The 11,509-nt window shown below is 31.6% G+C and overlaps 1 protein-coding gene across 4 annotated transcripts; it reads right to left on the reverse strand.

Moving 5' to 3' along the window:
• Window positions 1–664: 664 nt before the first annotated feature.
• LOC111407661 (GTPase-activating protein gyp7-like) lies at window positions 665–4,870 on the reverse strand. Of its 4 annotated transcripts, none has more exons than XM_023037284.1 (6): window positions 4,803–4,870; window positions 4,627–4,689; window positions 4,012–4,147; window positions 3,820–3,869; window positions 2,339–2,392; window positions 665–2,144 (listed from the first exon to the last, which is right to left on the reverse strand). In XM_023037284.1, the coding sequence occupies exons 2-6, from the start codon at window positions 4,659–4,661 to the stop codon at window positions 914–916; spliced, it is 1,506 nt and encodes a 501-aa protein (XP_022893052.1). In that variant the 5' UTR covers window positions 4,662–4,689; window positions 4,803–4,870; the 3' UTR covers window positions 665–913. The 4 variants fall into 4 exon arrangements, with proteins under 4 accessions (XP_022893052.1, XP_022893051.1, XP_022893054.1 ...); XM_023037283.1 differs by having other exon boundaries at window positions 665–2,147; XM_023037286.1 differs by having other exon boundaries at window positions 665–2,147; window positions 4,627–4,653; window positions 4,803–4,862.
• Between the last annotated feature and the right edge of the window lie 6,639 nt (window positions 4,871–11,509).

The following is an 11,509-nucleotide window of genomic DNA, read 5'->3' on the forward strand; positions in this document are numbered from 1 at the left end:
AATCGTGTAACTCCATAAAAAGAAAATCATTTTTCACATTTATTATTACTTAATAATCTTAATGAGAGAGAAGTTATAAGCATTACATGCACGCATAGCTTTCATAAGCAAGGTCGAACCACATAGTTTGTAATATTCATCGTTTACGGCAAAAATGTGCAAACTTATGTTTACCTCTACCATTTTACGAATCTCTTCCTTTTTGCATATATCGAATTCAATTCGATTAATCTTTTTAAGATAAATTAAATCATTTCCCTTGAATTTTATAAATACTTCGAAGACAGCAAATCGAGACTTAAATTTTCATTTTAAAAGTCAATCTTGTCTTGAGAGGTAATCAAATCTGTCGCGTTGGCATCTTATTTGTGCGAACATTTCTTTTTTATTAGATTGTAATGTCAATTTCCAAGTGCAAACCAAATTGCAGTAAAAGTTTAAGTTCAGTGACCTAATAGTAATTAAGAATAAAATTGTCGCAAATTTGGAACAAAATAAACTCCGAATATCAGGTGCAAAATCCACTCAGCACCTGCCATTGCTAAAATAGTTTCCTCCAAAACTTTCAATTGCATCGCTTGAACTTCTACTGTTTCAAGAATTTCTAATTGATAACTACGTTAATGGTCAGTCTAGAAAATTAGGCAACATTTAAGAAACTTAGATAACTAATTTAGTAGGTTGCCACTTCATTCAAGAATATTGAGCACCGGCAATACAATATAAGTCCCACAAATTACTCAATACAGAACTCGCCCATCAAGTCTTAGTTCTGAAGAGTGAGGTAAACTCAGGATCCCTCGGTTTTGACCGCGTCCTAAACGATGTAACAACATACGAATAAGTAAAAGGGAAAAATTGAAAGAAAAATCGAAGGACATCAAACGAACAAATTCAGACTAGACGTTTTCTCCTAAATCTTATCATGGAGGGTCACGACCAAATCGTGGGCGTCGTCTAAAAGTTTCCACACGTCGAGGTGTCCAGTCATGCCATTGCACTCTCGCATGATTTCATCCATGCTGCTATACTTTTCTACGATCAATTTCCTCTTCTGCAATACGGAGGCTGCTATTGCGTACAGTAATAGATCATCCGTAGGTGGTGCTCTAAGCCTCATTCTTCCCCAAGTTGATCTGCCAATTCCAGCTCGAATAGCTGCTTGATCTGCCCACATAACCTCCCAGAGGCAAAGGGTCTGCTCGAAGGTTAACTCCCGTCTGAACAAAACAACCACCATTCTGTACACGAAGAAACAATCTTCCGCCTGAAGCTTCTCCAAGTGTTTGTAGAGATGTGAATCCTTACCCTTGATAATCTTAGAAACGATTTTCAACTGCCTTCTGATTCCCATTTCATCAAGACGAAAGTTATGTCGAGCTTTCCTCATGAAACCCACGAAGCACCAGAACGCTACATGGTCGTCTGATATAACTGAGATAATTGGAGAGAGTAAATCGCTCATCCCCTGGCAATAACCAGTCTCAGGATCGTATAATGCATAGGCTTCAAGTATAGCAATAAGACGAGCAGCATGATATATCATGCATGGCTCCAGATGATCATAATCCTTCAATCCGACGCTCTCAGCTAATCGACATGCCTTAACCTCTGATACCGAAGCTTCAGATGGTGAGTAAACAATCCATTCAGAATTAGCACGCACTGCATCAACACGCATGATCCGCTGCCAAGAGGCAAAATCTTCAGCCATATAAGATGTCGATCTAGTTTCCATCTTGTAGGAAGTGGACTCAATAATTTCATTATCTTCTAATTCTGTTGAGCCAAGGAGAGGTTTCATATCGTCAGATTCTTCCGAGGAGTCGGAATCAGAAGACTCAGTTTCTTCTTCAGAAATATTTTCATCAATAATTCCACACCCATCTTTTTCCTCCAATAATGTACTGGATGTTTTAAGGTGTAGAATATGTCCAGATATTGTGGGTATCTTCCCTTCAAGGCTCACTCCCTCCACAGAAAGAGAAGCTCTGGCACTAGCAACTTCTTCCAACACAGGAGAATCTGGACCTCGATTAAATTCACCAGACTCATTAATGTTATTTCCGTAAATCTCCGACTTGAAATTTCTATCACTGCATTTTAAATTTTGTTGACACTGTCTCCGCAAGTCTAAGTATTCTCTTCTGTCACAAAAGTACATGAAAGCAAAGGTGATAGCTTGAACTATAAACGAAAAGAATAAAATGACACAGAATTGATACAGAAGGAACAAACTGGATGTGGTGGAAAGGACAGGTAGGGTGAAGCAAGAAATCCATCTTTCCTATATATAAGCTGTTCAAGAGAAAATATGCCATTGTGAAGGTAAATTTACCTTTTTTGAGCTCCAATAGCATCTCTTTCATTTTGTGTACTTTTCAAATCATAGCTGCAAGGACAAAGAATGCAGCTAGAAGAGACCGTTCCAATTCAACAATATAAGATTACACAATTAACAAGGGTGGCTATAATAATTTTCATAAACGCACGACATTTTAATTGCATTAAAAGTCTCTAACCTTTATTCATAATTAAATTTATATACCTAACTATTTTCATTACATTCTTATTCTTGACTTTCCATTTAATTAGTTACCTATCAAAAAAAGAAAAAAAAAATCCCATTTAATTAGCATGTTGTGTCCTTAATGACAAATTTTGTCCAAAATGATATTAGCAGCATTTAAATTCAGGGACAAATATATAGTAGCAATTTGTTTTTTTTTTTTTTTCTTAATAGAATTTTTGAACAAAAACCGTCATTAGGGAAAAAATTTGCTAATTAGTTGAAGGTTAAGAATAAGAATTCGGTGAAAAAGTCAAGGGCATAAGTATAATCATGAGTAAAGGTTATGGAGATTTTATGCAATTAAAATGTAGCGCATTTGTAAGAAAATGTGGAGTCAATATATTTAGCCAACAACAAACCATTCCCAACAGAAAATCACAAAAAGCAAATCGTTGTTACAATAATACAGAGATTTTGGAATGGGGATTCCTAATAACTCAACTTCAATTAACCGGAAAGAAGTTATTCATCACTGAAAGTTATAGGTTCAACACTCTATGGACCAATAAATTGTGAAACCGCATAATCCAAACTGAAAGAATAATAATGTGCCAATGACTTCATATTGCAAATGCTGTGCAATCTTCAAATCTCTTTAGTGCCATCCCGTGCTCGAAAATATAAACCATTATGTCGGCAAAATTTGCATATTGAATTGGTATGGGGCAAAAATCCATTATTTTCTATTACCAATCTAAAAAAAGGAACTTCAATGCTTTTCCATTGAATGGCTTGATGTGGAAAATACACCCCTAAACATTTATTCAATATTTATATGTTCATTAACAAGTCGCATTATTAGCTTCTTTTTACAACTTAAAAGATAAGTAAAAGCAGCATAATTGCTTAACAATGAGAACCGAACTGTGTTGCAACTTGCTAGTGACACTAATTTCACATCCATGGATAAATCAATAAATACCTAGGCTTCTTTTAATTTCAGCTGTAAAAAGTAAATTATTGAAATATAAGAGTGCAGTAATCGCAAAGTTAAAGTCAGGTCCATTTTTAAGTATTCAAATTACGGAATAACTAAAACTAAAGGACAAAAATGATCAGTAGATTATAAAATATAGAAGTAATACAAATACACTAATAAGGACATGAAGACTACTAGTCTTGCAACTTGCTGGGGAAATTTCTGCAAGCCATGACTTAAGCATTTGGAAAAAAATGAGTAGACAAATAAATAATGAACAAAATACTGAACCAAGTATTCAAATTTATAAACATGAAAAAATCCTTACAGTCCAAGAAGGAAAGGCCAAACCTCTGCCCGTATACTTGGTTCAACACCCTGCATTACATATAAGATAATTTGAGCTAAAACTGCACAGACAAACTTGAAGATAACTATTTTTACATATCAATGAAAAGTGTGAATTGAAAATAAATAGACAATGGAACATGCGTATATGAACATAAAGGCATTAACATACTCCACTTCGAGCTTTCTTCAGCAACCTGATTCCCCCATCAGAGAGTTTTCCCTCTGCATCAAATAAACTCTTCCATTGTTTAGCGAGTAGGGCGTGTTTTCTCCTCCTCCTAGACCATGGTGACTTATGGCTCCCCCTGAAAAAAATGAGCACAAAGATATAGCTTTCCACCAAAAACTACAATAATTAAAAATAGATAGCAGAAGCCCAAAACTTGAGAACCTACAAAATCACCATATGGAACAAATAAGTTTCACCATACTCAATATGGATCTGATTCTAAATTAACCAAAACACTTAAATCACTAAAGAAAAATGAAAAGATCAAAAGCGTCCAGACTTCTCTTCCTCAATGGATTTCATAACACTGCACTTCAACTATATTTATCTTGAACAATAGAACGTGAATTGAATATCTACTTGAAAGATTTGAAATATATTTTGCAAAATCACAAATTTTCTCATACTTTTAATCCAAATCAATGTTTCCCATCAACATATTAGAACAGAATCATAATACAATTGACCTCTACCTACGCTGAGGCTTCTAGATTACTCAATTATAACAACACTCTGGAAGGAAATGAAAAATGTAAATAAAAATCTAAAACTCACAGGGTTGGATGCATAGTAAATTTTTTCCTGCACATATTTGATAAAAGATGCGCGGATCATGATCTGAGGAGCAATAAGTAAAGCGCCAAAAAATTCAATCTTTCTTATCCTGGGATAAGAAATGGTAACTAATCGAAAGATTAACCCGGACGAAAAGAGAGAGGATAAGGACTCACCGATCAGAGGACACTGGTGAGGGTGAGGACGAGGATGAAGACGACGAAGAAGCAACTATTATAAAAAAAAAAAAAAATGTATTTAATTGAAAATTGCTAAAATAATAAGTGATTCGGAAATTTGCACATAATGTTCCCAATCATTCATGCTAGGAACATTTGGATCACCCATTCTTGATATTATTATTATTTTTATTTTTTTTTCGAGCGTGACAAGTTCTTAACAAAGCCTTACCGCACCACAAGCCGATGCATGGTAGCGACCGTGGTGTTCTTCAGATTTTTAATGTACCGCGTCCAAAATCAGAACAAACTTGTCAGTGAATCATTATCTTCCCATTTTTTAGTAAGCTGGAGCGTAGCCATCTTATCCATTGAATAGCGATGCCGAAACCAAAAGACCCCAAAAACAAAAACACACTCGTGCACACCAACTCAAAAAGCCCTTCCCTTTTTAATAATAATAAATGAGTTGAGTTTCATAACCCCAACCTAATAAATGGGCTTCAATGACTTTTGTATAGGTTGTGTTGTTGGATACGGGATCTTAGTAGTTGGATGTACCAGCATCCATCTGAGAAAGAGCGATCTTTAGAAACAACATGATGTACGTATTCCAAGTAAGCTAAAAGGTTCAGAGTGGAAAACAAAAAAAAAATGTGATTAGCGTTATTGACCCAATCTTAAACCAAAGACATCCCTTGTTGGGGTTCCACGCACTGAGAAAACACTCTAGTGATGAGAAAGCGACCACTAGTTACAAAGCTCCAATAAAAGGTATTGAGAATGCTAGTAAGGTGCAAAGCAATTACCGCTATTTAGGGAGTTGAGGTGAATTCAAGGAATTTGTCGACTTGGTAGAAACAAAGGGAAAAGAAAATGCACATATAGATTTAGCCCCCGTTGGCCCTCTTTTTTTGAAATGAAAATGGATAGAATAGCATTTTTTTTTTTTAAATGAGTGATTGAAAAAGAAGGAAAAGTTTTCATTTTACATGAAATATTATTTTATAGAAAATTATGTGACTGAAAATAGAAAAATGAAAAATAGAATGTAATGGAATGAGATTCAAACATGGACTTATTTTATCTTTGGAAAGTTGAAGTAACACGTTCATACAAAAACAACCTACGAAAAAAATGGCAAATAACTTAAATGAAATAGCCCCTACATAGTATTTTAAGTGTATGGCTGGTGAAGTAACTATTTTGGATGAAATTAACCACTATTTATAACATATTTAAAATGTGTCTAAACTTACAAGACAAGCATTACGCTAGCAATTAAAAAAATATATAGTTAGCTCCAGTTTGTTTTCCAGTATTTCCCCATTAAAATAAAAAATATAACAGTTATTTATCACATCAAACCACTAAATTTAAATTTATATCTCTTGTATGGGGTCTGTAACGACTATATTTTTCATTCTCATTCTTACAAAAATGGAAAACAAACGGGACCTTAATACATTCTATTCATCTTCATAACTACGTCCAGGAAGATCATTTTTTCTCATGACTCCACAGGACCAACCTTCTTTTGGAAGTAGTCCTCATGTTGCACCATCCAAGAATAAGTGTTTGTTCTAATTTCAATTGTAACAATTATTGTGAATAATATTCACCTTTAAAATCAACTTGTGAATAAAAGATGCTCAAAATACTTATAAACTCACAAAACATGTATTTGACGAGAAACCGTTGGAATTTTGCATAGAAAAAATTTTGTTTTGACCAATTTTTGAATGATTATTTAAGTAAAAATCATAGTTGATGAATGAAAAATTAAGTCAAATTTAAGTCACTTAAATACATAAACTTGTTGAAGATCTATATAGAATATTATAAAATATTTTAGAACCGTTTGGCTGAAAAGTGTCTATCAATATAATCATGATTTTCAAAATTATTATTTTCAAATAAGCATGTCTCTTCATATATAGAGTCTAATTATATTTGTTGTCTTTTTATAGAGACGTGTCTTTTGAGACATAACTTTCCCACACTTACATATAAACCCCACGAGTTTGGAATTTTCACTCATTAATTTTTATTCTTGTAGTATCATGTTGATGCATATTCATTTCAAAATAATTTTAGAATTTATTTTGAGTTGGGTTTCATATAAAGATAATTCAAAACTTAAGTAGATTCGTTAGCTTAAATAATTTGGAGTACTCCTATTTTAGGACATGATTGTATCGTGAGAGACGAATGACAAAAAATCAATAGCATCCATGTAGGACATTATTATTGTAAGGAAAAAGAGTTAAACTCTTACTCGATCAAATTTATATTCATGCATTTATCATTTCTACTTTTGCATGTTTGGTTTCGATGATTCAAGATTCTGTTGCATTTTACGCACATAAAGGTTGGTTGTTAGAATATAATTTATGTACATTAATTTTTCGTAACAGGTACATGGGATACTATTATAGTCATTATATCCATCAATTAGGAACCCATGTGAACCCATTATAGAAGTTTTGCAATGTAAACATAGAAAATATAAGAATGGGGACCTAAGTGCTTTAGTGTGAATGTTGGGAACCTTGGGTGCAAAATATTGCTATTCCAATCGTGTGTTATCAGTTTGATGTCTCCATTTGTATTAAAAAAAATTGAGTGATATACGAAAATTAGAATATATAATCTAAAAAATGCGGGAAAATAAAGAAAAACTTTTTTTTACTAATATTATGTCATTTTAATAAATTTTAGCTTTTATGAATTCTTAGCTTTTGTTTGACATAATTTATTTAAAAATTATTTTTCTTCAAACTTATTTTCAACCAAATATTTTATTAATAAAAAAATTATTTTATTAAATCCAAAGAAATGATATAAAAGAGCCAAAATCACTTACGAATTAGTACATATTATAATCACATAAAATAAAAAACAAAGGTGCGACTGTAATATATGTGTATAGGGAATATAATTTTGTCGGAATTCAATATGTTGGTTCATACTTCATAGTATAATCCAAGGAAACAAGCCCTCATTATTAATAAAAAAATTATTTTATTAAATCCAAAGAAATGATATAAAAGAGCCAAAATCACTTACGAATTAGTACATATTATAATTACATAAAATAAAAAACAAAGGTGCGACTGTAATATATGTGTATAGGGAATATAATTTTGTCGGAATTCAATATGTTGGTTCATACTTCATAGTATAATCCAAGGAAACAAGCCCTCATTTTTTTTTTTAAATGGAGAATACCTTGTTTGGCATATTTTCCCAAGTGATTAAACAAAATTATTTATAGTGTAAAGAAAATTCGAAGTAATTTTAAGCATAAACATAGAGAAAATAATGTGTATAATGAGTTTGAGTTATCTTATTTAGTCTTTATTTGAGAACCATTTTTTCAAAAAACAAAAATTGTCAAAATTCATTTTCAATCTCACTTACTCGAATAAAATGATTTTACACGTAAATTGAAAACTTTATTTCTTAACGACTATTCTTCAAAAAATCACTATTTCATATGTGATGATTTTATCAAGCAATTGAGTTATTTTTAATGAGTTCAGTTCTTGCAAATTATTTAAATATGCCTTTACATTAATTTGTATCTAGTGATGATCATTTGATACACAACATATTGTATATGTCATCAGCATGGAATAAGGAGAGCCAACTACTCCAACGTAGAACATGATCATATCATCAACTTAATTACTCTTCCTAGATTCACATGAACTCTGTTGTTTTCGATTATATTTCAAGTTGTACAAGTTTGATTTGATGTTAATTTCTTAATTTGTCTCAATCTTGCCGTTGAGTCCACAACCAAAACAGAATTTGACTTCGTTTTAAACAATTTGGAAAGTGTAGGTGGTGAATAGTATTTCTTAAATCTAATAAGTTGATATAATTTCATAGAGTTTTGCTATGTGCACAAACAACAAAACACAATTTCATATGTATAATCTTTGCTTTTTTTGTCTTCTTACTTTATCTTGAGCACATTTTAAATCGATGTCTGGGAGGAATATAAATAGGAGCAAGAAACGAAGATGTGTTAGTGTGTTATGAAATTTTTTTGAAAAGAGAGAATGCATGGTTTCAACTTTCAACATATTTCTAAAATGTAATTTAGGACAACACCATTGATAAATATATTTTATACACTTATTCGGGCCAAACAATACAGATATTTAATAGTTATTTTGATTAATTATAGCATAATTTATTTTATATTTCATTTATAAGTTAAAAGTCAATGATTGGAAGCTAAATTAAAAAAGAAGTAAAAACTGGTGAAAATGGGCAAAATTCAAAGTTCGGGGATCAAATTGTGAATAGTTAATGATTGATTCGGATCACAAAATGATAATTGGAGTTTACTAGTAGTTAAATGAATTCCATTAGCAATAAAAAATGAGTGAAATGTGATCAAAATATTTTCACAATTTTCAACCGCAAAAATTATGTTGCAAATTTTTATCTAGAGATTGAGACCATTTTGACATAGTAAACATTCGAGTTGAAAAAAAAAATGCTGCTTCAATAATAATTGTAGTCCTTTGCGTTGGTTTTTCAACGCATTTTGTTGACTTAATCGGATATCGAATAAGGAAGTTATAACAAAATGCCGACAGCTGCAGAGAGATATAACCTCGTGCGTTGTTAATGCAACTTTCCTTATTGATTAGAACTCTTTTCAAATCGAATTTGGACATGATTCTTGACTTAATTTCACTCTCTATATACATAAAACATGGACAGTCATTGAAAAACACCTCTCATACACCATTATTCATATATTATCATCATAAAAGAGATGTCAATCTATTGTTCTTGTGAGAATTAAATGGCAACTACAAGTTTTCAAGAAATTGGAGTTTCAACTTTATATTTTGGAAAAAAGACAAGAAGATACATTTGAGTTCATCAAGAAATTATTAAAGAGTTTCAAGATCTCTAGATCTATCTTCCTCTTCTCCTTCAAAAATCTATAATTTGAGTATATTTCTCCAATTACTTATGATTTCTTGCAATTTTGTAATATTAGGCTAGAGTTTCAATTACTAAGACGTGGACGAATCTTTATTATAAAGTTTTAATATAAATTTGATAATTTGACTCTCAATAAGTGTTTATTCTTGAATGATTGTTATATAATTTTATGAATTTTCAATTATTTGATCACTAATTCAGTTGATTGTAAAATCCGATAGGAGATAGAGACATACTTCTATATTTGCATGATTTTCAACTGATGTTCAAGCATTTTTAATACATGCTTTCATATTCGCATCGTTCATAGAGATATAAGAATTTCACGTGAGATGATATATTTAATTGACATCAAGAGGTACTTTAATTAACTTAGAAATATTGATCGAGAAGAATATGTGCATATTGTCATGTTATTTCATTGTAATGAAAAGGACTAATAAGGGAGATTCCATGTCTTAGTAACAATCAATCTAAATTAACAAAAACCTTATAAATTGCTCAATAGAGTCATTAGTTTAATTAGTTAATTTAGTGTAAATTCTTCAAATATTTTATGCTATTCGATTGAAGTTACAATTGATTGACACATGTACAGTGAAAAAAACAAAAAAAGGCAAATTCGTGCAGAAAAAAATTACTTCAGTTAGGCTAGTAATTATGTCAATACTGATGGGATAGGCTTTTCTTTGAATATTCACTTGTTTTACACGTAATAAAATGAAAATATTATTTTACTTATTTTACTCTAATAATTTTTTTAGTATATTTTGTTTTATGTGTATTAACTACAATCGTTACTTATAATTAGAGTTAAATGTCAAATGATCTTATTATAATCTTAAGTAATAAATAATTTTATCAAATATAAATTTTAATCATTAGAATATTGAGAAATAAATGAATAGTAGCTTCAACTAATCTGTTTATATTTCTATATTTCTACCTTTCTTTACTAAAATCATTATTAATAAAAACATTTAAGATTATTGAAATTATAACCTACTTTATTTAAGCAAAGTGACTTTGAATGGTAATGAATGAGTGGCATGATGGGCGATCATGTTATGGGGGGACAGAAAAGCATGCTATAATGATTACTCGGATGCAATTATTTTACACTAACTTATAAGCAAGTTTTTTGTTCGGGCAAGAAAAAGAAAAAAGAATACGTATATATAAAGTCAAAGAACAAGTTGGGCAATTGAGCACGTGGCGTAGGTGCAATGCAAGTGGCCTCCCTACGATATCACATGCCCTTTGCCTTGATTTGTTCTCTGCAACCAATGCAAACTTTAATATTAAAGGTTGAACCCAAATTTCGAGGGCCCCCACCGTCTCACTTCTAGAATTTTGTGAGAGAGGTAAATCGCGGGATGTGTCCCAACAGGTCAGGGAACAAGAGCTGTCTATACACTGCGCGTACAAGGAGTCTAGTTCTATGTCTCAGGAATCAAACCCCCACACTACGATTGCCAGTAAAGTACGAAATAACCTCACTCCTGTTCTTTACACGATTGGACTATGCCCCGAGTGACAATGCAAACTTTAATATTGGTCACATTAATTATGAGGTTTTGGTAATTACTAGTTGTTTATATAATATATACTCCAAAATTTCTTTTAAAACTTTTGATGCATTGGTAGTTGTCAATAGGAAAATATTTGAATGCAAAGCTAGGTGAATAGATCTGTGAAAATGGTTTTGCTTATGTCCGAGAATGTGGGCG

Source organism: Olea europaea, chromosome 13 (assembly GCF_002742605.1).
Source record: "Olea europaea var. sylvestris chromosome 13, O_europaea_v1, whole genome shotgun sequence".
Classification (NCBI taxonomy): Eukaryota; Viridiplantae; Streptophyta; class Magnoliopsida; order Lamiales; family Oleaceae; genus Olea; species Olea europaea.